Source organism: Amphiura filiformis, unplaced genomic scaffold (genome assembly GCF_039555335.1).
Source record: "Amphiura filiformis unplaced genomic scaffold, Afil_fr2py scaffold_56, whole genome shotgun sequence".
NCBI lineage: Eukaryota > Metazoa > Echinodermata > Ophiuroidea > Amphilepidida > Amphiuridae > Amphiura > Amphiura filiformis.
In genome coordinates, this window is record NW_027305520.1 from 235,723 (window position 1) to 263,661 (window position 27,939).

The window sequence follows — 27,939 nt, forward strand, 5'->3', positions numbered from 1 at the left end:
TTCATGTCCCTCTAGTGATCATATTGTGTAATCCTAACTAAGACAATATGCTTGAAGTGTTACTAGAATTGGAGCAAATGATAGGACTTATTATATTATAGTTAATGAATCACACATATCTCGATGCATACGATAGCCAGCCTGCTTGTCATTGACGTTATTAAGGCCTTAATAAAGATTTTACAAGAAACAATTACAATAAAAGCTACCTGGCTACTCTTGCCACTAGTACTTTGTAACAATTCAAAATATTTCACATAGCTCGATGGTCATCCTCTATAATACAAGAACATCTACCAGTTTTGTAATGTTTACATTTAATTGCATCAAATTCTATTTTCCCCTTTATTAATTTATTATATTGTTTTTCTTCTGGGCACCTTGACAGAAAAGTGCTAGTGCATTGAAAGGTTTACCCAGGTTGAATAAGGGTAAAATAAAATACATTTTTTGTTTGTTTTATGTTATTAGGTGAAAATGTATTGTCAATGATAATACCATGTTGAAAATTAAATTTAAGTTCTGATCTTTACTTTACTCTATTCATACTATTTCTTAGAAATATTCAGATATCATGGTATATCCACATTACATTATCGTATTCTTTTATATCAAACTACATTTGATAAATTTGTTTTATATACAGGCTCTTTGTTTTTATACATATAAATAATTTATACAAAATTTAGAATATACAACACAACATGTGTCATTATCAGCTATTATCCATACCGTTGTTGTATGTAAACATATTATACACTACCTTAATATATACAATTGATTGCACTTGCGTTTCTCTCACATCTTTAAATCGCAACAACACGATCTATTTCAATACATTATATTGTTCCCCTGATCAAAAATATTTCTTGATCTAACATAATATACTCATAGGAGTGATATATTCACGATCAACAAAATACGATTGATGGTAGTATTGAACATGGTCATACGTCACGAATACAGGGCTCAAGATAAATAAGGTACCAGATACTTATGTATGTACTTAAATATGTAATCTTCTCATCTTTAATTTGAGATATTGTTGACTGAAACTGATTAAGTAATCAACTTATGAAAGAAAAACATTTGTCATCTTTGAAAACAAAATTTGCATTTTTTGATCTTTGATGCGTTATGTTATTAATTTGCATGCATAAAGCTCTAAACAAAATGACCCATTTTTAATGGGTTGAGAACGGTGGTTTAAAACAAGTGTTGCGTGCAGGCATTCTGAAAATGCTTAATTTGTATTTTACTTTCTGCGATGATATCGTTGTGTTTTAATCTTTCTCAAGTTTTCCCAAACTATTTTCAGGCAGTAATGTCTTGACTTAACAATAAGAGAATAGTGCGTAAACCATTCAAATTTCTTGATATTTTGAATCTTGTAAAGGATTTGGTACCTTTTCTATATATATTGTACATTAAATTTCTCATTTTTCATATGTTTGATACAATAACATTTATAACAGTTTTCATATGCAGGTATATATTGTTTTTACATGCAGATAATTATACGTGTATATACACAATACGTAGCAGCTAAAATTTGAATATCTATACAGTCATTCTGTTTACACTTGTTACGCTACTTTTTTTTCTTTCTTTTTTGGCATGCAAGCCCAGTCAACTACAGAAACAATGACTTCGATTGCTTAAGTTTATAATCTATAAACTGAATATTCATCTCATTGTAACATGATCAAGAGAAATGATGCTAATGTCAAATATATTGATTATTGTTACACCAGTTACTAGTGCTTTAAAACTGCTATGTTTGATGCAAACAACATGCAAATTAAACTCTGTGTTATTAGGTAGGCTACATATTAGCGACATTAGACTCATTTCAATTGTTCATATCACATTTATCATGTTTACAGACATCTATCATTAGTCATCTGTCGTATCTATAGGGTCATCCGCTGGTCGGACATTTATCCTTCGAAGCTACAAAATAGAAGAGAAATATAATAAAGTTATCATTAATTGAAATACTTTTTCTTTAAATCTAATATATTTTATAATAGTAGAGATGTATTTTCAGTTTCTAACCTCTGGCTATAATTCATCCATATTTTTGGTGTACAAAAAATAGGACTACCACCATTATTTGTGACCTCTCCCGAAGAAAATGACACCCATCCCAAAGAATGGTATTTGATCCTGTGTCATATACTGGGGTACTCAAAAGGTGGCTTTGTTACATTTGGATGTGCAGCGTGGATTTTAAAACACTGTCTCTTGTGTATTCCTTCACTTAAAAGATTCAATTAGGTCTTAAATTGAGGCTAATTTATTCTATATTACTCATGTTTTTAACCTGTTTTAAAATAATTTTTAATTATTTTCTTATGACGTTTGGCATGAAATGTGCCAAGGGTGGCTGAGGATTAGGGGGAGGAGGATTAGGGGGAGGGATTCGTATCGTAAATATGATCTAAAACCCCCATTAAAAATTTGAATCTAGTAAAAAATGTCTAAATGAACTCCCAGACATCTAAACCAAGTAAATAAATACAGAAGGTCATTTAAAAGACTAATACTTGCTCAGAATTATTGTAAATGTGGAAAAAAAGAGGTGGGGTTAAATCCCGGGGGTTAAATCCCACCTACTTTGTGATTGTTTTTGCCCGCACTCTCTCATTTTTTATCCGCTTTCCATAAAAAAAAAAGTTGTCAAAATGCTCAGGAAGATGAAGCACTTCAAATGAGACGTGTAGGTAAAATGTTTGAACCATTTCATTTTTTTACTATGTAACACAAAGGTACCCCAGGTTATGACACAAGACCATTTATAGATGTTGGGTTTGTGCCGATTTGTTGTCATTTTGAGCGCACTTTGTTTGATAATTACGAACGATGTAATTAAATCTTTCCGTTTGGTATAAAGTTTAGTTTTTTAGTTAGCATGGTTAGTGGACTGAGCTTTCGATCTTTATAGAATCGTCACCATGGTCACAAGACTTTGTCTATAATAAATATTCTGGGATCGCAAGTTTTTTTTTCTCTCTTTTTATATACATTTACCTATTTTCTATTTTTGGTATTGTTTTTAATCTTGATAGGCATTCATTTATTATCTAAGAATGGTGCATTTTTGTAAAACCTTAATAATTAGTATGATATATTAGCTTACATTTATATGTTCGACCCGTCCATTTCTTCTACTCCATTCGCTCTTCAATGCATTACGAACCTGAAATTAATAACGAAAGTCAATAAATTAATATTATGTTTAGATCTGAGTATAGCGCTGGCACAAAACGTTTTCGACATAATTCGCAAAAGGTTATAAAATGTTTTCAGAAAACATTTAAATGTCGGGTTATATAAAGGGTACATTGATGGTATAAAACGTTTTCATAACATTAAATAACCTTTGTTGGTAATTTACTGCACAGCAAACACAAATGTTTTACAGAAAACATTTAAATGTCGGGTTATATAAAGGGTATAAAAACGTTTTAATAACATTCCAAAAACATTCTAAACAGAATGTTATTTTGGGGTTGAAAAATATTTTGCAAAAAATGTTTGCCCAAAATATTTACAATAAGGTTTTTAAAATGTTTTCACGACCTTTATATAACCCGACATTTAAATGTTATTAAAACGTTTTGTAAAAAAACATTTTAAGAACATTTCTGTGTTTGCTGGGTGCGAATATTTTAACATAATGTTATTTAAGTGTTGAAAAAATATTTGGCCAAAAATGTTTTCAGTAATAGTTTACAATGACATTTCGAAAACATTTAAAAAATATTGTTGCAGTGTGTTTTCATACAAAACGTTTCAAAATGATTTCATGACCTTTATATAACCCGACATTTTAATGTTATTAAAACGTTTTTACCTAAACCAAATTTACAAAACCCAAAATATAACTTATTTAAGGGGTACTACACCCCTCGATAAATTTGTGTCTATTTTTGCATTTTCTCAAAAACTAATAACACAGTGGTAACAAAAGTTATGTATATTTTAGGGGCAAGAAATCCAATTACTACACTGAAATTTCAGTGACCCAAGACTAGCGGTTTGTTATTTATGATCAGAAATAAGGTACCGCTAGGATGTACCTCGTTTCCTATCATATATACTGAACCGCTTGCCTTGAGTCAGTGAAATTTCAGTGTAGTAATTAGATTCCTTGCCCCAATAATACACATAACTTTGCTTACCAGTGTGTAATAATTTTTTGAGAAAAATGTAAAAATAGTCACAAATTTACCACATGGGTGTAGTACCCCCTTAAAACGTTTTAAAAACGTTTTTGTGTTTGCTGGGACTACTTGAAGGTGATTTAGAAACAAAAGGAGTCACATTATGTCTGTATTATAAACAAATCCAAGTAAAATCCTACATCATAGCACTTTCTCAAATTGAGAAAGTGCTACGAGAAAAGGAAACTGCTACAGTGTAGCACGACACGTCATTGTAGGTATGTTTAGCACCATTTTACCCAATATTCACTTGGATTGGTTACAAATGATATCTATTGACCATCCTGATGAGCATGGTTATGGAACTAAAATAATATGTACTTGTGGCCCTTGAATATGTTTTAAAACAAAACTGCCCAGAGGTAACATAAGACATTTTTGCTTTAAATATGTTCATACTGTGTTTTGTACCTAACATTGAGACTTGTTACAAAATAATCTGATTATAAAAAAAATAATTTGCATTGCAGGTTTTGATATGAGAAGCACCAATGTGTTTCTCACCGGCCCATAGAACAGTATACTGGTATCCTAACATGAGGGGTGGTCACTTTTTCGTTCGTATTAAAGCTAAACGGAACATATTGCAGGCTTAAAATCTCGCTGAGAGTATGAGACAAATATGAGCTTTATTCTGATGCCAAAATGTTGATAGGATAAAGTGTGGGGATGAGGATGTCGATCTGCCACACTTCTTTAATTAGCAATTGTTTATGTTGCGTATGATATGTGTACAAAATGCGTAAAAACTGTTGTTTCATCTGTTGTTTGTGTCTTGAACGCAAGTGGTTTGTATTTGTCTGGTACTTTTTCCGTGTTGTACACCAATTTTGACCATTTTCTCAAAGAAAATTTGAATTGTGAATTAAAATCCATTTACGGGTTGTTGGAGTTAAAACTACGTACCTCTGAGTTAACATAGCAGGTGACGAAAACCAGATACATCCCCTGCATTAAACAGAAAATAATATTGACAAAATGTGTGAACATATTATGTGTATAGACATGGAAACACCTAAAAGAGAAAAATATACATAAATTATATAGTAGAACAAAGCATTAAGCATAGGAAAGCGATCAATCTTTTTGTCTTTGGCTTAAAACGGTCACAAACGACAAGCTTGTGTCCTGATGTGACCCGGTCATTCTTATAAGCGGAACCACGCGTCATGCATGTAGTCTATAAAGTTACATCAGCCAGCTTTCTTTTTTTTTCAAGAGAGAGATCGAGTCATTTTAATAACAGGCATTGTTTACAATTACAACAGGGGTAGTGTCGTTGAGAAAACAGGGGGTAATCTTGATATTTTACATGATATTAACATGATCTAATTACATCGTCAAAAGAAATTGGGGCTTCCTTTAGATTTTCAATTCTATATTATGAAATAAATATAGCAGTCTAACGATGGTCTTCACCATGTCAAGCAATTTTATACAACACTCTTTTGAAACATGTACGATGGCTTATGAGGTTCCCCCATTGATAAACGTCTACACCAGGTGTCCACACTCACCTGCAACGCACTCAGTAAATCAAAAACGTACGCGACGTTTATGTTGGTGTTGCCAAGGAGTCCAATCAGCCAAGCTACTCCAACCATTGGAAGTAACAAGACTGTACTTCGCAGTCCAATTCTGTTGGAGAAATAGAACAACAAGACATTGCTTAGGGGTAGCTATGTTTTGACATTGCTTAGGCGTAGCTATGTTTTAAGTGCTAAATAAACAAACTATGCCCTTTTTGTGATTTTGGGTCCCTTTAAGAATTTAAGGGTTTCAGGTCTTACTGCTTGTATATATAACATGGTGTGATCCAATCAGACTAAAAGAGACAATTCTGAATATTGTCTTATCGCCATCTGCTCAGTAACTTAGCACACTTTACTGAAATTCTGATGTCACTAGGACACATGGTTGCGAAGTTATGACAATTATGATTTGCCTGTGTTTCAAATGGATAATTGCTACCTTTGGAAATATTGAATGATCTTGTCACCCTAATTGCTCTGGAACCAAGTTTTTCATATGTTATAGGTCGATAACCTACCTGATGGAATGAATTCCGTCCTGTTTATCAGCCTCAGCTACTCCCAAGGTTTTGCACACGATGATCACTAGGATTACTAAGTTGATCTAAATGATAATAATAATAATACTAATAAGGTCATCTAAATTGATAATAATAATAATAACAGCAACAACAACAACAACAACAACAACAACAACAACAACAACAACAACAACAACAACAACAACAACAACAACAACAACAATAATAATAACAGCAGCAATAATAAATGCACACACCCTCACCCCCACCCACCACCACACACACACAAGTTATGAAAAGTAGAGGTGGACAAGAAACGGCCCAAGTGCCAGTTACATTTGCGTGGTTAAGCCGTAAATAACCAAAATATTGGTATCGTTCACTATTTGATCAGGAATGATACTTCTTGAACATTTAAAGTATCAAATATTACTATTTAAGCTGATAATTAAGTTTTAAAAATGTCGCTAGTGTCCTTTACGATAGATAGTCTTATATGAGCCAAGTACTTACCGTCAGAATGGCGATTACTGGGGCGATGAAGGCCCAAATAAACTGTCCTGTCAACCAGCATCTAATGAGAACAATCATAAAGGGGGCACGTATGAATTGGTTGATTTATTTAGCTACATTGATCCCATGTATTACAAATATTCAAATTAAAATATGGATTTTACTACTGATCTGAGCACTATGTTTTTAGATTGTCCGTGTTAATTAAGTAGTGCAACTCAATGTAGTCGCATTGGCAACCTTTATAATATAATATAAATTGTCATAAGACAATTATACACTATAATAAAAGGTCATATAATGATCATACACATTCTGGTTATACTGTACCTTTCGTGGTCGTGCAAATGTTCTCTACCAATTGAAGCTGTAATGGTGGTCATTAACATAGGCACACCTGATCAAGTAAAATACAAAGTTTTGTGTGAAGTTCGCGAAGTTGATGTATTGTGTTCATGGAGATATTTAGCATAAAGTTACCGTAGTTTAGAACCATCTCGTGTAATACAAAATAAGAAAGCGATGGTGATAAGTTCAGCTAAAGAATATTGTTAATCTTCTTCACTAGTAATATTGGGCTATTCCAGTTGAAATACAATTCAAATGGAGTCATCCATTCAGGTAAACCCATTTGAAATTCACATTCCTGTGTGGAAGACTATTAAGGCTTATATCGTCCATATAGCCCGTTGTTTGTTTGATTCCTGTTTAAGTCGAACCCGGAATTCGAACTAAAACATTCCCAGAACTTGCGGAACATTACTTGCCTCATCCTTTCGAAGTGCCAATCTTTATCCTCGGTACATGTTAATTTTTGGGCTTTTAATTGTTATATGAGCGAAAGCGGAAATGTTTGCTTATTTGAACCTTCACTGAACATTTTTCACATACCTTTAGCAATATTTAGTGAAGGAAATGAGTTATTGTGCTGCTTCAAAATAATAGGCCAAAATTACCGTCGCTCCATTGAACTGACAGTATGTCTTGTTTTTCCCTTTTGGTCTGCCATGACCCCCCCCCCACCCACCCATTATCCCGCCCTTTTGGCCTGCCCCTTATTACAGTCTCATGGGACACGTATTTACTTTACAGTCCCTTTGACCATCGAGTGAAACATTTGTCGGTTTTAGATTGTTTCATTTCTTTAGAATGATGACTTTTATAATGTGATTTTAAGTCATACAATTCCGAGCTACGCATCGTGAACCACGAACCAGAAAAAACAGCTGATCACGTGATGGGATCTAGGAATCAAGTTTATGGTAAAGGAGAAACTATAATCATAGCACGGAAAAGAAGGGCTTAAACTACTCAATGTACTACGATATATTACCTGCAAACAAACTCATATAGCAATTGCCGGTTTAAACTCAAGAAATCAAAACCTCAACTCTATGCATGCTAGAAAGACGCATTGTGATTATTGTGGTCTTGAGTTTTCCTCGGAATTCGCTAGTTTCGTTTGTTATTTATTCATGCCCTTACCCCAGCTAATGACGATGTAAGCAACTCTAAAATTTCTCTCAATCCCGAAAACGAGCACTATCATACGGTAAAGATGTAGAGCTTCGACGAGCATGCAACAAAAAACTGACATGAGCATGTTATACCGCAAGATGGTTACTGCAAGACAGGCGATCTGATGAAGAAGAACACCAGGGCATAAAATATAACATGAAATAGCAGATTTATTTATATCAAATAGCAGAGTATAGCTCTGAAGGAGATGATAAAACTAATAGATACATGTACCGGTATTTATTCCATGGTAATATGTGTAATGAGCGTCAGACATAAGCCAGCACCTTGCGTGACCTGCGGCACACGTATGTCCATGCTAAAGAAAGGAGCACCCGCGCCACTGTTTCCCAGGTGTTGAATAGACATGTTCGAAACCGTAATTAATAAAACAACACAATTAAATATTTTTAGACTTGTTTTGCCAAATTAAGATCCAGTGACTTGTCTGACCTCTTGTATCGCTCACTTGAATTTTTCATTATTGCTATATATGGGTAGACTTTATTAACATATTTCCATAACAACCAAGAAACATTAAAAGAGGTTATGGAGGAAATATATGTAGGAAATGACTGAAAGCCACTAAGGCTTTCATATGGTCATTCCTATTTAGAAAATAAACATGAAAAAAATAATGAAATCGACCATGAGAAGAGCTATTCAAAACTTTAGTAAATACTCTTCTAATGTTTCTTGAGCATTATTTCATGTATTTTTTAATGACTTACAGCAACTATTATGTGCAATTCATTACATACCTGATTCGATTTGGCGCTGCTGCTTGCAAGGGTCATAAAGTACGCTAATGCCATTGCAACCATCAGGTTGGCATGGATCAATATCCTTTCCTTGTCCAAGGATGTTCGTTTCCTATGTAAAATACATTATAGAGAAAAGGATATTAACAATCATTATTATTTGTTTTAATTTGTATTGTAGTTTTTATGAATTTAAATTGAGCTTTACCTTTTATCATGTATTTTTAACCCTATCCTAATACAGTCCCTAAAGTTTTTCATCCAACATATAACGCTCGTATAATACTCTCACACGACTTAAGCTAATTGTAGATCCATCTTTTGCGCTTGTTTTAAGTTTAACCCACCATATTACCCGGTGGTATTAGCCCAAACGTCAACATTAAGGTGGGATGGTCTACAGAAAAATACATAGGTTTCGACACTAAAATAAATGATTTTTATTTTCCTCTTGTCAGATTATTCTGAGGTGGTAAACGATGTTAAGATACACATTGCCTTTCATATCTGGAGGAAAACTTAACAATATTGCTTTGAAATTAGATCAATTTTAATTAAGATGTATTATTCAGTATCAATTCCATGATTATTAATACTATTATTATAATCTTAAACGAAAAAAGTGCACTTACCACAAGATTGCACAGATGACCAAACCAATACACAATGCGGCGAGAGAAGTACCAATGAGAACCTTTACCAACTTGTCTATCACGGGTGAGTAATTATTGGTAACACCCTATATAAATGGTGGGTAAAATATATATTTTGATCATTTTGTAGGTTAAACATAAAACGTGTATGGTTTCAAGGCACAAGCAATACACATGATGTTGTATTCGTAACTTACAAACAGACATGATTTGATGATGATAATAATGTAATTATCAGGAATAATGTGAAAGGGGGATCAGTTTCGGATTATGCTTTCTTAAGGCTGATCGAGCTATAGTCCAACATATTATGCAGGCCGGGTATGCGTGGCTTTGCGAGGGATACTGCATTGTCAGTTCTCAGCAGCCTATTTTGGTTCTCTACTTTGATTTTCCTTTTTTCCATGTTGTAACAAGCTGTTAGGCTCTATTTTTCCTCTTGATGTTTTCTGCAGCAAAAGACATCGAACTATAGATGACCTTAACCCTAACCCCCTCCCCCAAATACCACAAAATAACACAGGGTGGGAGGGATCGGGCAACACGCGTAGGGCACCCCGGCAAAGCCCACATCAAGATCGTTTGGGTTAATAAGGCATATGGTCAAAAAGTGACCATCCTAAAATATGGCCAAAAACACCATGCAATCGGTGTACAAGGTTTTAGGCCAACTACGATTATTGCGGAGGTATAATCACGTACAGGGAGAGGTAACATAATCCCGTTTATGCCATAACTAAACCAGCAACCAGACGATGGTAGTCAACGTCATTTAATGAGGCAGCAGCCTGTTACAGCCAATATCATAAGCAAAAAATGACAATGTGACGGCAACACTGCCTGGACGTTGGACGCAATATTATGCCTAGAGCTGAGGTGCGTTTTTGGCTCTATTGGCCCTGTTACAGAAAAAAAACGTGCAGAAAATATATTTCCCAGTGCAATGTATTTTCAAATGAAAATAAACAATTTTGGATTAAAAATGAATGGAAAAATTTTGACTTCGCCGGGTATGGAACTCAGACTGGCCGGTTCTAAAGCGAGAGTGCTAACCATTATACCAGCTAACCAATGTAACATACATGTGAATTTTCAGGTATAATATCATATAATATATCGTAGTCACACGTGAAAAAGAAAACATACCTTACAGTGGAATGTACTATCACGCCCCAACAGATTTAGACTAGTAACATACTGCTTGATAACATAACCACTTTGGGAATTATTTGTCATAGTTTTGTGCTTACATGGTAAACCAATGACGACATCAAAATTAAGTCAATCACCCCCCCCCAACACTGCCTTGCAATGATACACCTTTTTTGACCCGACCACCCTCCTTTTTTGCATTCTCAATAACCATATAAGGCCAAAAACCTCCCTCAGAGAGAATTTTATGGACTAGAATAATTAAATGTCGCACTACAAAATGTGTATTATATAGCAGCTACAAAATGTGTATTATATAGCAGCTTTAGTTAAAGAAAGAATTAGTTAGCATTATTAAAGAAATTACCTTCGAAAATTCGAAAAGTACAGCAAAGGTTGTAAGATGGGTAAATCCACAGGTTTGGAGTTTATCATTGGTATCTGCCTCGTACGTCAATGAACCTTCTTGCGACCACAAGCTAATATAATATTAGACAAACACAATAATAATAATTAGAATCATAGCTCTTTCCATTCAGTGAACTTAAAGATTAGACATCAGTATGGGATTACTGTGGCCTACATTGTTTTAGGCAATGTAGAAACTTAACATTTTAATAGCCCGCCTTGCATATTATATTAAAATAATTAATGAAGTCTGCAGTGTGCTTACTGTACATGCTGCCAGTTATTCAAAAACATTCAATGAAAAACTAACCAAAATAAGTCACATTTCAATCTCCATAAACATGATAAAAACCTTAACACTACCTTAAACTACAAACCATGAGTTCACGAGAGAGCGGAAACCAAACTTCAAGCAAGCCAAGTGATAAAGAATTTGTTTACAAAAAAGTGAAATCAAATAACAAAATGTCAGCTCGAAGTCGATTCCGCTCTCCCTAAAGGATGAGAAAAATAATACACTTAAACAAAACTTATAAACATGATAAAACGTTATGCTCAAGAATCAAGCCAGAGTGACACAAAAGATAGAACTAAAAGTTGTGTGAGTGATTTTTGCACAATACACATAAAACATAACATATACACAAAATCATTTAGCATAAAAGAAGACGAAATTAAAATAACTCAAAATATAGTCGTTATGAAGGCTGTGCAGATGTAAAATGTCTAAATATCTGTCCTCATCCAAATTTCACACTACTTCTATTAACTTACGTGTTTTCGACATCCCAAAATGCACAAATTAGCTTGCTGTACTTGGTTTGCTTCGAAGTATTCCAACTATGAGGATCCTGTCAAACAAAGAATTAAAGTCAGTGATCCCAGCGAAAGTGCTAAAAAAATTCAAATTGTTTATAAATTGCTTCAAAATTCATATGTCATTTGGTAATTTTGAAATGAAAAATTTGGCAAAAAAACCGAAAGAAAACATCAGTATCGACGAAGTTGAAGCCCTATTCAAATACATGTAGCTAATTTATATACTGGAAATTACAGACTCATGTAAAATGCCTTATTTTTCTGACATACACGGCTTTCAGCTGAACCACTTGAAGGCTATGTTATCATCTGTGACAATGACAAAGGTACCAACATGTGATTTTTACGATCGTCCGGATGAGCAAATCACTGAATGGGCCTTTCAGGTTACACTGAGCACTGTTTAATCAATTACATCTTATGTGACCCCTCCCCAACAAATCTGAACATGTCAACATAACTGTTTTTGAGATCAAGACCTTTATAAGATACACACCATACACAATGGTCAAAAACCCGGTTCTAAAACTGACTATTGGTTCTTGGTGCGTTTGGATCTGATACCTATATTACATTAATATATAAACAGAAGCATTTAAGAAGAAGAATTATATAGTTAGTAATTGCCCGTTTACTAGTGTTAAACCTCCTTCAGATTTTTGACAAGTTCATTGCTGTATTTTATCAGAAGTGCATTGACACGCAAGTCACACATATCTAAAGACATGGACAATTGTACCATATTATCCAAAAATATGCATGTACTACAATAGCTATACCAAAATCTCAAAATTGTTCAATCTTAATATAATATGTGCTAGATTTTGTGGGAACGGATTCAAGAGACAAAGGCAATGTTTTATTCATTGTTCAATGTACTACGGATATATTAATTGGTGCCAGTTAAGTTAGCATCTAATGTGTAATATGATTGGTGAATGTCTGCCACACTGAAATTATTTTGATTCCATTTTTATGATAATTTAAGATAAAAAGGTAGTTTAGATTGTGCTACTCTCTCGCTATGATTGATATTTACCTTTATTGGGAAAGAAATATTCAGTGGGTAGTACTCATCCTCGTGCTTCCTCAGAGTGCCATTTTTGCTGAATAGGTTTATTGAAACCAATGCACTCCCAAGCTGGTGGTATACTTCGCCCGAATCATCACCCCAGTATTCAGTATCATCATTTGGTGTTTTCTTAATGACGACTGTGATATAACCTGTCACAAAAATGTATTTATTGAAGAATGTTCTTGTGTGTCTTATATCTATTGACAGTTGTCAACATATGTTAAATGCTGCACTATATATAGTACCATCCCAATTATGAGAAATAATCTGAATTGTAATGTAATTGCATACAATATTCATCAATATTAAGACACTTAGTCAATCCATTAAAATGACATTTTAGAGGCAACAAATCTGTCCGGTTGCCATCATGGGATATAACTTACTACCATTGTCAGATATATCCTTTACTCATTCGAGAGATCTATAATCATTTGGTGCAGGCATATAATCAATGTGCACATTTAGCACACAATTAATCCGATGTAGTAAGGGTTTTATCATGTACAGTGGGTGTGCTACTAGACAGCATTGATTATTGAAACTGTTAAATATATTTTAAAATCTTGTTAACAAGTGAACAACATGCTCACAAAGAAACACTCATCGCACATTTTACCCTTAAATGTTCAAATAAACTTACCGGTTCCGTTATGAAGTCCTGACGCGAGAAATTCCTTTTGAATTGTAAGCGACAAGTCACCTTCGCTATTGAACTTGAAATCTTCTTCCCGGTTTTTGTGTTCAAATAGGTAGGATACTGCAATAGGTTATGTCAATATGAAAATACGTGAAACAAATTAATTGCTATTATATATGCAGTCAAAGCTGACATAGTTTCAATTTAAGAAGAAAAAAAACCACCACATTTGTTGACCAAATTAAAAAAAAAACTTCATCATTCTTTAGTTATTGAGCAAAGGACATTGCATGACATATACAATCCATTCTACTACTTTCATATTATTGTACAGTTCCATTTAAAACACAGATATCGATCCAGATACACAGATATGTTTGTATCATTCATGGATGACAAATAAAATTACGAGGACAGCAAATAATATTTGACTTACCTAAATCACTGTTATTAGTTATTATTCCTGGTGTCACATTGTACGGGAATATGGATGCCACATTCTCAAAGGCTGATATAGATTGAACACCTGTTGTTGTAGTATCCATCTTCATTGGTGTCATATTTTGTGTCGTTATCTGCTGGGTTGTGATTTCGGGCTCTATATTATAGGGGACAATTTTTGAAAGAGAATGACAAAACAGCCACCACAAGTTTCGCACGCCTTCACGCCCACCTGCTTTCACTTTGGGCGACATTCATTCATTCATTCATTCGTTCATTCATTCATTCACTCATTCATACATACATTCATTCATTCATTCATTCATTCATTCATTCATTCATTCATTCATTCATTCATTCATCATTTATTTCCAATCTTGTTTGGGAGTATGAAAGAGCTTATTTTCATCATTAATTTTCTGGAGTGTCTTCCCTGGTAGGCCTAAACAGGTCAAGTCCATCCCTACCCACTACTTACCACATACTTATCCCTACCTGTACCCCACTCCTTATACCCACCCTACGTCCTAAACCACGATTACTTCCACCAGGGCTTACGCCTGGCAGATCTGGACATAATTTGTCCACAAGGTCCGTTATTAATGTGTGAAGGATTTTGCAAACATTATGCAAATTACCAACTTAAATCTTAGACAGGTAGCAGTACCCCCATGTCCAGCAAACACAGAAATGTATTTAAAACGTTGATTCAGCACGTTTTAATAACATTTATATGTCGATTTATTATGAAGATCGTGGATACGTTTTTAAAACTTTAAAATCTATAATCTATTTTGGGTAAACATTCTTGCAACTTCTTTTATAAATAACATTCTGTTAGAATGTTTTGCATCACTTTTTCAAAAATATTTGGAAAAATAATGAATGTTATTAAAACGTTTTTATAACCTTATAACACAACATTTAATCCAAAAAGTATTTTATATTTATTTTTTTATGTAAACCTTTTTTAGCAAAACGTTGTGTGTTTGGTCCCCTTTGCTGGGCATAGCTTGCTCCTGTTGAGATTTGCTCAACATTGTGGTTAAAAGCTGGACACGGGTTTAGAAACATAATGCAAAAATACATGTGTATTGTGTATTTCACATCCTTTGTATGGTCACCAGCTTAGGTCAAAGGTCATAGTCACAACAATGTCACAAAATGTAAAGACTTGTAAACTGCTCATTTACTAAAGGAAAAAAAATCATCAATGAGATGAAGTTTGCAAAGACATCCCAAAACAAGTGAACAACAATACTAAGGCCACCAACAATGTAAGTCTCGATAACAATAATAAAATTAATGTTTCAATCAAAATAATTAGTGTCTTCCATTACGACCATATTCATAAATATTTTGTGAATGATGAATTAAAATGTAAATCATAATATCACTAATAATGCAACTATATCAGCTAACATGAATTTGAACTATCATTACCATGGCGTTTTGCTTAAATAAAATAATGTTACAACCAGACAGTGGTTATGCCCTAACCTAGCCCACCCTAACCTCGCACCATCCCTTATCCCATGCACCCAACACCTCCCATACCACACACTACCCTCACATACACTAATCATATCCTCACAACCCATCCCTCCCCAACATCACCCACCACACCCTATCGTGCCCACTACTCCACCACCGTACACATTCAAAACTTCTACCCCAAACCATATCCCTACCCTTTACCCCACATATTATACCTCCTAACACTTCTCTATCCCCATGTCACCTGACCCCTTACCCAACCCATTCCTAAACCCCATCCCACATCTTTACCACACCTACCCGTAGTAACTTCATCTGTCGTTGTCGCCCCTGTCGTCGCCTCTGTCGTCACCCCCGTTGTCACCCCCGTCGTCACCTCTGTCGTCGCCCCCGTTATCGTACCCGTCGTTGCCTCTGTTGTCGCTTCCGTCGTTACCTCTGTCGTTACCTCTGTCGTCGCCGCCTCAATCGTCGTCGCCTCTGTCGTCGCCTCTATCGTCGTCTCCACATGCTCGGTCGTTACCTGGGAAACTGTATGAAAAAATCGTTGGTAAATTATAAAGCAATCAAGTTCACGAAGCACAAGTATTGAGTGTCTTCACGACCACCGCTTTCAAGACGTTTTTTTTTCAATCCTAGATTGAGCAATGCTTCATCTTTATTTGTTTTTCATTATTCATTTTTTATTATTCATTATACATTATTCATTTATTTTCATGCATTTTTTGTCCTCCTACTCTTTCATATACCCTTGTAGGCATTGCTTTTTATCTTATCAAACATTCACTTCATATTTCTTTGCAATTCGGCACCCTTTCTTTTATCCAACACATGCCATCCAACATAGCTCGAAATACTTTAGCTAAAATACAGGTTTACATTTTACTATCTTACATTATCTTACTGTATTTCAGCTAGAGCGCGATAGATAGAAAACCCTGGTTTTTCTGCGAACAATACAAACATCTTTTCATGACTTCAGTGACGCGACCCCGATGGCCATTAGTTCTATTCACCATGTTCATTGAAGTGAGAGAGAATTGAATAGATGCGTGTTCGTCACAACAGAAATTAACACAATAGAAATTAGTATCTCATGAATGCGCTACCAATCTTTAGAAATAAGAAACTGAAGAAAACCCACTTTTACTAGACGCTCCAACACCCTGCCCAAGTGTTGTAGGAACCACTTGATCATTCTCTTTATTCACTTCATATTTCAATTCTACCTAATTCACCAATACACACCGGGGGGGGGCGGCCAAGATTTACTGAATTTTGACGTCGTCATTGGTTTTACACGTAAACACAAAAATGTCTCAAATAATTCCAAAAGTGTATGCATGTTATCAAGCACTATTTTATCAGTCTAAATCCGTTGAGGTTCGACAATGAACCTCATTGTAAGTACTGTTTTTTTTGAATTTTTTGTATGAATAACGCACGATATGTTACAATATTATACTGAAAATTTCGCCCATGTGTACCAATGCGATTACGTGGTGAAATGGTTAAGACTCTCGCCTCCCACGCAGAGGGTCCCGAGATCGATTCCATTCTCCGCCAATGAGTAAAAAATTTTCTTCTTTTTTTCTTTGAATCTAAAATTATTTATTTTCATGTGAAAATGTATACATTGCACTGGGAAATATATTTTGTGCATTTTTTCTGTAATGGGGCCAATAGAGCTAAAAACGCATCTTGGCTCGGGAAAAAATAATTGCGTCCAGCGTGCAGGCAGTGTTGTCGTCATATTGTCTGTTTTGTTTACGCTTTTGGCTGTTGCCACATTGAATAATGTCGTCCACCATCGTCTGTACACACCTATGACGTCGCGCTATTGTTTTACCGCTCCATTATTTTCCACGAATTGAGCGATGAGCACAATAACACGCCATTCGTAAATGCCTTTCTCTTTTCTCTGAAAAGCAAATACTTTTCAGGGGAAAAGTACTGGCATTTACTAATGTAGTGTTAATAACAATTGCACTTTCGAAAAGCAAGTATTTGCGAAAAGTGCAGTTTATTGTTATCATCACTTCATTCATGTAAAACAATGATACGAAAAACAACAAGACAATGATTTTGATTAATACATTATTAAGGAAGCGGGTTGCCACATTTGCACAGTATTGTTGTGGGACCTAACATCAGATATCGAATTTCATGCTGAATACGAGGAATGTCTTTCTGATATCAAATAATTTTGTGAAATTCGCGATACTACAAATTTTATTGCAAATTATTAAAATTTCATATTTTTGAAATTTAACAGTCCTCGAAGTAAACTTTATAAATCTAATGACATGTATGAAGTTTGGAATTACATCATGTACATAGCTGGGATGAAAAGCCGACCATCAATTGACAATTTTGACCTTTCATATTGAACATAAACATTTTTTTTTCCAAAAAGACCTACATTTTTTTAGTGTTTTGAGCTATTATCTTCAATAATGAAGGTCAAAATTTTCACATGATGGACGTATGCTGTTCACCCAAACCTCATATTCTTTTTAAGTGCATATCGTTAGATTTATACAATTTACTTTGAGGACTGTTAAATTTCAAAAATTTAATTAAATATTTTAATATTTTGCCATAAAATGTGTATTATATCGCGAATTAAATAAATCAAAATTATTTGATATGATAAGGACATTCCTCTTATTCAAAATGCAATTCGATGTGTCTGATGTGCTCTCAGATCCCACAAAAATACGTGAAAACGTCGCTATCCGAGCCCTTAAACATAAATTTACAATGCAATCTGTGAAAAGCAAGGCAAGATCAAAACGGGCAGGTTCAACTGTTGGCCAAGTTATACTTATTATGCAGGATGTGTTTTTACCCTCACTTTGGAAAATGCTTATTTTAGGCTTCATTTGGTATTATTTGGGACATTTCTTTCCACGCTCAATTCAGGTTAAAAAGAGAAGTTAAACATGTTACTGTTTTTCATAACATTTTTTCTTCTTTATATTTGCATACGTTTTCAGTGGTTTAGGCCCTACATATAATTTGTTATTTTGGCAACATTGCTATAATACATAATACACATTCTACATTTTGTATCAATGCATTTAGGCCTATGCATCTGTTTATTTTTTTAATTGTTTGCTTTTGGGCATGTTTAGTAATGATAACAGCCACAGTAGGCCTATTTTTTTTTAAATTCGTATTGCATGCGTGAGCCACACACGCATTTTCTGTATGATTTTTTATTTGTCTTTCGTACATTTTTTGTTTCATCTGACGGTATTTTGGCATGCTTGAATATAACTTCTAATCAGTAGGCCTATCCGATAATTAAATATTATAATGTTACGGATACTCCATGGGCTGGAAGTTTAGGTCGAAGCTTTTATTTCGCGCCGAAGTTGTCTTTTTTTTTTGGGGGGCGGGGGGGTTGTTGGTGTTTTGGTTTTTTTTTTTTTTTGGACATGAAGGTAAAATGGTTTGTAATACATATAATAGGGCCAACCCAGTTGTTGTAACTACAAATTTCGAACGTTTGAGGACTATTAAACTCTAAACACTAACAATGTTTAAAATTTAAACATGGTGTTTAAAAAAACGTTGTATCGTTAGTGTTTATAACACTTTGATGTGTTTAAGTTTAAACTTTAGAGTGCGATTATTTGAAAATGGAAAGTGTTAGGTTTTATTTTGGATTTGTAATAATGTAGGGGTCTGAAAATACCAGTAATTTCTTGAAAATGTGGATACTAACTATTTTCAGTTTTTAATAAACGCATTGGCGTGTTTAAAAAGGGTTACAGAAACCTAAACATTTTTATTTTCAGTGTATACTTAAAATTATGGACCTTATACTTTCGACGCTCAATTAAGTTAAACAAGTTGAATGTTTATTATAACATATTTTTAGTATTTGAATATTTACATTCGGTTTTTTTTTCTGTTTTTTTTTTATTAAACTTTGTTTAGTTTTTCTTTTTTTTTTTTTTCTTTGTATTTTTTATGCGTTTTCAGTCGATTAGACCCTACGTATAATTTGTTATTTGTGAAACATTGCTACATATACATTCTGTATCAATGCATTTAGGCCTATAAATTTGTTTATTTAATAGTTTGATTTGCACATGTTTACTGGTGATAAAAGTCACAGTATGTCTATTTTTTGTTTAATTTTGATATGTCTTTAATACATCTGATGTTTCATCTGATGGTATTTTGGTGATGCTTGGATATTTATTTACATCGATCAGTAGGCCTATCTGATAAATGTTAGGGACGCTCCATTTGATTTCGGGAGGGGGACTGGAAGTTGAGGTCAGGGCTTTTATTTCGCGGCGAGGGCGGCGAAGTTTTTTCATTTTTGTTTTTTGTTTTGTTTTTGCCGCCGAAGTTTAGTGACATGTAGGCCTGACATGTAGGCCTATGTAAAATGGGTTGTAATAAGGCCAACCAAATAAAACAAATAAAAGTTTGCACATCCACATTTACAATTCTCGTACCTTTCTTCGGCTAATCGTAGAATCATGCCTGACTCCCTTCGAAAGAAATGCTGCGGATCAACGATATATATCCTCTCAATGATTCCATCACCAACTTAATTATCCAAATCCAACGAAGATAAAAAATAATGTCCATAACTGCATGGTTGATCCAAAATCGAACACTCGATTCACAGAGAAGAGTATCATTGCTCAGATATGTAATGCAGGTCAAGCTTTATTGAGGTACCCTGATGTAATGACCCGCAATTGAACCTTTCATATGAACCTATGACCACTTTGTCAATTTTCCTTATTATGCAAAATAGAGACCTAAACGCAACTACTTCAATAGTTAATACATTAGAAGTGGGCATAAAGAACTAATTGTTGGTCTAATCACTTGAATGATTGTACAAATCTACGTTTATTCAATTCATGTAACAAACATTTTAAATCAGTCTTTATAATTCAAGAAGGTGGTTACGGATGATTTGAACTAAACACCTGGATCGTGATGGGTAATTCTATAGAAATTTTGCATAAAGCTGACTAGTCAATGTATTTTTCAATCGCACCTGCAAAACCATTGTTATTATTACGGTATCAATCAGCAATTGATCAATTTGTAAATGAGCAGCCTATTTCTATAACACTCCATTCGTGGAAAATAATGGAGCGATAAAACAATAGCGCGACGTCATAGGTGTGTATTAAGTCGGTTAATGGCCGCGGATTAGAACGTGAGTGGATAAGAATGGCTTTGGGCCTTCGGCCCACGGCCATTCTTATCCACTCACGTTCTAATCCTTGGCCATTATCCTATACATATCCCACACATGCCACCCAACATCCTGTCCCATTGTTAAAGCAACCACTTGATCATTCTCTCCTCATTCACCATTCATTTTAATTTCTACTCAGCTTTCATTAATTGATCATTTCATCTGTTTTATCTCATTGCCTGTCTATGTCTGGTATATTAACATAATTATGTATGTGTGTTGTCTTGTCACTCTGCCATTGATAAAGATCCTGTTAGGATCGATAGCTCACGACATTAAACAAATTTGATTTTTGTTTCTTTCTTCACTTTTGACTCAAAATATGTCTGCATTGATTCTGCTTTTCATGCATTTAGACATTTTGATGTGTTAAGTTTAGTTTATCAATTTTCTCACCATATGAGGGGAATAAGGTTTTTACATCAGGTTACAAATGCTACATTTTGATGCAAACCTGATCAAAATCGGACATCTGGTTAACAAGTTATGAGCAATTTATCAAAGTCTAAAAATAATATATAATAACAGAATTTGAACACTGTTTTTGCCAATATATCTCAAAAACAATATTAGCGACATCCCGACTCATTCCCCTTGAACATGTTACATATATTGAAACTGTATCCCTCCCTAACCTTGGTATAGTAGACCATTATTATAACACCTCGTTTAAAATATGCTCGACCTGGGTATTTATTCACATTTAGAGTTCCCAAGTGAACATGTTTTTGCATCATTGCTACACTTGTAATATAATCACATGTTGACAAGGGCAGCAGCGTTTGCTGAAATATACGCAAGTAAGTGCATTTTATGGACCAGATACAACAAACCTTGTTTGCTGAGTTTACACTACCGATCCTGATGATTTTGTTAAAATTTGGGGCTTCACTTTTGTAGCATCATTTGGGTTTATTCCATTGTCTTATTATATAAGACTGCAAGGTCTTCTGTACTCGTTATTAGGAAAGAGGATTCGACGGGACACAACATTAGAACAAATTATTTGCTTTCATTGAATGCGCAATTCGGTTATAAAAATGTGTTATCTCTGTGCATGTACAAAATATAGTGTGAAATTGAAATAGGTATTGATATCAGCGCCATAATAATTACATAATGTTACCCAATGTCCATTATCTTATTTCATCAGTCCTTTGTAATAAAATCGGAACATACACATCAACACATAATAATTACTGCATTGAAGAAGGTGCCCGATTTAATTTAGAATAAAATATTGCAAACACATAATGTTGGAAGGTTTGGATTCTGATAGGCATATCTGTTGGCAGAGTTGATTACCGTTTGCGGAGTAAGAATATAATATCCTGAAGTTCTGGTAAGAATTGACAAATTACAAGTAACGCCACTAAGATTATTTGTCGTACAAATGTAACAACTTGTTGAATTGTGTACAAAAGAATTTCATATCGATACAAAATATTTTATTGTTTTAATACAAGCCATTTTAAAGAAAGACAACTATGAGTCTATTTTCTAACAAAGTCATATAAGGAATAATGTCCATTGCTGTATAGATGAGTTGATCTCAATGTTTATCAACAAAGGCAAGGGACTGGTATACCGATATGCTTCAGTGAACCCCACGCAACCACTACACTGTTTAATAGCCTTATTGTGATGTGGCGGGAGTTTTAAAAACACGAGCCCTGAACAAAATATGATTTCGCCAGGCATTGATGTCAGAAGTCAACTCATCTATACTGATATATAAAATGACCCACCAGTATAAAGTAGATGCCGAAAAAGGTCCTTTCCTAATGTTGGGTGTTTATGACATTTCATTTTAGCAATTGAATACCTGAGTGAAAGAAGGGCCCAACTCCACCATTATAAAAAAGGAATAAAAAAAACACAAACATTTTGTTGCCAGCAGCCAGTTCTTCCTTGTGTGTAAAATAAAGAAGGGCCCAAAATCCACTCTCTAAATAGTATTTCAAGTACTAATTTTAAATCATGGTTTGCATGGAAGTAGGGGCCAAATGCATGGAGGATTTTCTTAATATCTCAAAACAGTTGGGCCCTTCTTCCACTTAGGAATTCAATTAAAAAAATAGGATAAATAACAGGTTGATATTTTTGAGATTCTAAAATACGCAGTTTCATAAAATATCATCATGTGACAATGATCCTTGCCCAGAGTATCGTCTTCCGAGGCGCAACAAACACAACTTATTTCCATCAAAATGTAAATGTACAAATGACAGTATCAAATGTCAAGGCTGAAAGATGTTTTGTAAAAACTGTGTTAATTCGCATTCTTAATCATAAATTCTTGATGGGGTCTTTTTACACATTTTGGCAATCAGATTTATAATACACTAGGAACCTTCATAGATAGGGAGTGAGGGATGAGGTCATTCAACTATGGTAGACATAGCACATAATGAAACTGAGCTGACATACTCCTTTAATTATGGCTATATCTGCATTGTATGTCTGAAGTAATAACTAACTTGTACTTACCATTCATTGTGTGGATGCTGACAAGGCTACTATAATCCTCCAAACCAGTCACTGTGAGATTCACTAATGACATACTCCTTTAATTATGGCTATATCTACATTGTATAATGTCTGAAGTAATAACTAACTTGTACTTAGCATTCATTGTGTGGATGCTGACAAAGCTACTACGACCCTCCAAACCAGTCACTGTGAGATTCACTAATGACACACTCCTTTAATTATGGCTATATCTACATTGTATAATGTCTGAAGTAACAACTAACTTCCACTTACCATTCATTGTGTGGATGCTGTAGAAGTAGCTGCAATCCTCTAAACCAGTAATGGTGAGGGATATTAGTGCACCACCATTCTTGGGTATGGCCTTGATGCCATTGCCCCACTCCACAAAGATGAGATAGTCACCAAGGACCGTGATGTCGTCTATGTACGCTCCTGCATTGTATATATCAACCTGGTCAGTATTGCCCAGGTTGTATTTTACAATGCGATCAGATGATCCAGTGGAGGATCCCGCATACAGGATCCTATCTGTAATAATGATGATGATGATAATAATAATATTAATAATAACAACAACAACAACAACAACAACAACAACAACAACAACAACAACAACAACAACAACAACAACAACAATAATAATAATAATAATTATGATAAAAATAACAAATAATGGTAATTATGCACAAATATAAACAACAACAACAATAATAATAATAATAATAACGATAATAATAATGATAATGATAAAAATAACAAATAATGGTAATTATGCACAAATCTTAAATTCATGTGCAAATTATGATTCAAAATGAATGTTTTGTACTCATAGCAAATCACCACTCAAATGTTAACCAATGGTGAATGCTATCTTCCATATCTACTGATAACATTGCCTGCTGATAAAAAGCACTATTTCACTATACATTACATATTTCCTATTATAACAAATTAGTACTTTAAAGTTTTTAATACCAAGTCGACAGTTTTGTTTTGTTATTACCAATATTGGAAGTAAAACTATCAACTAGCAGCCATGTCAGCTGTCAATTACAATAACTGATCTGTGGTGATTTTGAATCTTGATGTAGGGTCCAAGCCCATATGCTGGGTGGGAAAATGGAGGGGGTGGTGGTGCAGGCGCTGCCGTAAAATATATAAAGTCCTAAAAATCCCCATTTGCAAGCGTAACGACAAACTAAACACCAAACGTTTTTCACATCATTCGCAAGAGGTTGCCAGAAAACATTAAAATGTCAGGTTATGTAAGGGATAAAGGCTATAAAACGTTTTCACAACATTCAAAAACATAAAAATTGTTGATAACCTACTGCAAATATTCTAACATGTTATTCAAGGGTTGACAAAATTATTTGGAAAAAGTGTTTGGAAAAATGTTTTACAATAACATTTTGAAAACATTAAAAATATTGTTGTGTATTTTCAAATAAAACTTTTTAATACGTTTCAATGACCTTTATATAACCTGCCATTTAATGTAATGAAAACGTTTTTATCTAAACCAAAACCCAAAATATAACATGTTTAAATCGTTTTAAAAATATTTCTGTGTTTGCTGGGGAACCATTTTTTTTGAATGCATTTTTGGTCAAAAAGGTCCACTTTTCACAAAATTGCCCCCCCGTAAAATGTTCACTTGGTAGGGTCAGAGAGAGAGAGAGAGATAGAGGCCCGAAAAGTGAGAAAATGCCGTTTAAAAGAGTGGGGAGGTAGGAGGTCCCTACGTATCTCGTCGTTTTACGTGCAGAGAGAGAGAGAGAGAGAGAGGGGTGTAGGGTGTTAAGGTATGGTGGTTAGAGAGTTTTTAAAAAGAGAGAGAAGGGTTAAAAAAACTACAAGTTCGTAATGCAGCCTCTATTGGGCCGGTGGGGCTGGTATATTAGGCCTACAATGATGTTGGCCAGGCGAGTTGAGAACAAAGAACTGATGATTTTGCAAGATCGACAGCATCCCATTACCTCTGCGCAATCCCCCAATATTTTGCTAGGGGGATGGTCCATACAATCATCCCCCCCCCCCGTGTTGATGCTGTATCAAGGCTGTATGTGGGTTTCTGACCAAATGAACCTCATATTTGGCCATTTTAGCCACAAAAGTGCCAATTTTTGCTAGCTTTGTACCATATTTCACCAGTTTAGCTTTAACCTGGCAAATTTTGCGTGCGCATGTGTACCATAAACTTATTCGGTCTCCAAAAGGTACTGAATTCACTATACCTCAACAATGTTTCACAAGCTCATCCCCCTCAATATCAAAAAGAAATCTACGCCACTGTTCAGCACCAATTGAGATTAGCCATGGAGCAGGGTGGCAAGTCAGCCCTCTGCTCAGTCGACAGATATATTGTGACAAAATTTATGATTTGGATCTTCCTTTTGGTCTATTTTAGAACCAAAATTAACCATATTCTGAAAAATGAGAGTAACTATTATAACTCCAACCTATAATGTAAGCCTAAATCATGAAATCATAAATAATATGAGTGCTAGGGCAGCTCATCTGATGCCTGGAAAAAGCACTTGTGTACTGGATCAAAATATTAATTTAAAAAAATTAACCAAAAGTTGTAAAAGGCCTGCCCTATATGCATCTTCCTTTGGCACGATTTGAGGGCACATTGTCCTCAATTTGTTCATTTTAGAATTGAAATTTCAATTTTTACGTTTTACGTTTTTACATTTATCCCAATAATGTTCTTTTAGTTGCAGATCAGTGGGACGATTTGGAAATTTTGCCTCCTGGCTCTATGACTCCGGTACATCCCCCTTTGATTTTTAGCATTGAAATAGCAAATTTTCGTTCGCTAAGCGCGCACTTTATCAAATGTTCGTGCACCTTTCCCGGTAAAGGAATTCAGGGGACAGCTTGAAAAAAACTTGGGTTACAGTTGTGGGGTAGAGGGGTGTATTCTATCTGAAAATCCAGAGGTGGCAATCATGTTGCCGTGCCCAGGGGTCATCAAAAGGTATATAAATCCGGATATATACCAGCACAGTCATAATAGTATAATACAGGCCTATTAAATGCCTGTGATGCATGAAGGCGGTTCCTCGGCCCAAAAGCAAGTGAAAACTACTCCGGGTCCATCAACATGATCAATCCATGCATGCTTTATAGTAGGCCTAGTCCTAATTGCCAGTCTCAAGTCTCTTTGACCCACTCTCAGTCTCTTTGACCCACTTGTTTAACTTTAGTCTTTCTATGGGACAGGTTCCCCAACCTTGGAAAACGAGTAGAGTTACTCCTCTTTTTAAAGAGGGTTCTAGATCTACATTTTGGATTTTTTTTGACAACACCAAGTGAATACTCACTACAATATTTCGTCCTACTCATCGGAGGACTTCATCAGGTATGACTGATATGGTCATCTGATCCACTTTCCCGGCAAACAAGTTTGAGTGGTTTCCGGTGTTCCTTAGTCTCTTTTGCAGACTTCAGTAGTGGATCATAGACGTGACTTAAGAGGTATGTGCCCTCCTCTCTGTTTAGGGTCTTGGTGCCCCGTCTCCTTATTTCCATTGCTTCCCGCACTTCTCTAGACCTTTTATCATGTTCCCGTCCAAGGATCTTAGATTCTTCTGAGTCTATAACGTGGTTTGCCCGTGCAACGTGATCTGAAATTGCTGATTTTGTTTGTTCCATTTCGGATGTCCTTCGTTCAGAGCGGGTGTACTTTTTCTCACTCGCCTTTTTCACTTCTGCTTGGTGTTCAGCTAACCTGGTACCTAACATGCGTGAAGTTTCTCCGACATAACTGAGGTCACAATTTTTGCAACCAATTTCATATATGCAGTTACCGGTTTTTTCTTTTTCCCGTTTGTCTTTTGGATGGACTAAGATTTGTCTGAGGGTGCGGTGGGGTTTAATAGCCGTGTCAACTTTGTGTTTCTTGAGGACTCTTTGGATACGCTCCGAAAGGCCGCTGACGTACGGGATGACCACCATGGCCTTGCTCTTTTCCTCAGTGGTCTTACTTTTCTTTGATCTTGATTTTTCAGCATCTTTGTTTTTATTATGCATTTGGTTTTTGACTCTGTCCATCGCCCAATCTGGGTAGCCACAAGTTTTTAAGGCTGCACGTACACACTCTTCTTCTTGGGTTCTGTCTTCCGTTTCTGTTACTACAGAGTTCATGCGATCGAAAAACGTTCTGATCACACCCATTTTTTGGTGGAGAGGATGTTCTGATTTGAAATTAAGGTACTGATCAGTGTGCGTCGGTTTGCGGTACACTAATAGCTTAACTGATCCGTCTGGTTTCCTAACAATGAGTGTATCTAAAAATGGGATTTGGCCATTTTTCTCTTCCGGAACACCGGAAACCACTCAAACTTGTTTGCAGGGAAAGTGGATCAGATGACCATATCAGTCATACCTGATGAAGTCCTCCGATGAGTAGGACGAAATATTGTAGTGAGTAT

General features: G+C 35.0%; 1 protein-coding gene across 1 annotated transcript; it reads right to left on the bottom strand.

Annotated features, from left to right (window-relative positions):
• Positions 1-1,896: 1,896 nt before the first annotated feature.
• LOC140144463 (uncharacterized) lies at positions 1,897-27,682 on the bottom strand. Its single transcript, XM_072166273.1, has 17 exons — positions 27,202-27,682; positions 23,768-24,025; positions 16,060-16,290; positions 14,258-14,419; positions 13,825-13,941; positions 13,146-13,330; positions 12,062-12,138; positions 11,247-11,358; positions 9,707-9,813; positions 9,075-9,186; positions 8,281-8,434; positions 7,126-7,192; positions 6,796-6,856; positions 6,280-6,365; positions 5,747-5,867; positions 3,143-3,202; positions 1,897-1,953 (listed from the first exon to the last, which is right to left on the bottom strand). The coding sequence occupies exons 1-17, from the start codon at positions 27,680-27,682 to the stop codon at positions 1,897-1,899; spliced, it is 2,448 nt and encodes an 815-aa protein (XP_072022374.1).
• Positions 27,683-27,939: the final 257 nt, after the last annotated feature.

Coding starts and splice junctions, on each gene's coding strand:
- LOC140144463 (XM_072166273.1), bottom strand. CDS start 27,682: ATGGGTGTGATCAGAACGTTTTTCGATCGCATGAACTCTGTAGTAACA. Junction 13,942..14,257: donor AACTAATAACAGTGATTTAG/GTAAGTCAAATA, acceptor AACCTATTGCAG/TATCCTACCTATTTGAACAC. Junction 3,203..5,746: donor ATTTACTGAGTGCGTTGCAG/GTGAGTGTGGAC, acceptor TATTAATTTCAG/GTTCGTAATGCATTGAAGAG.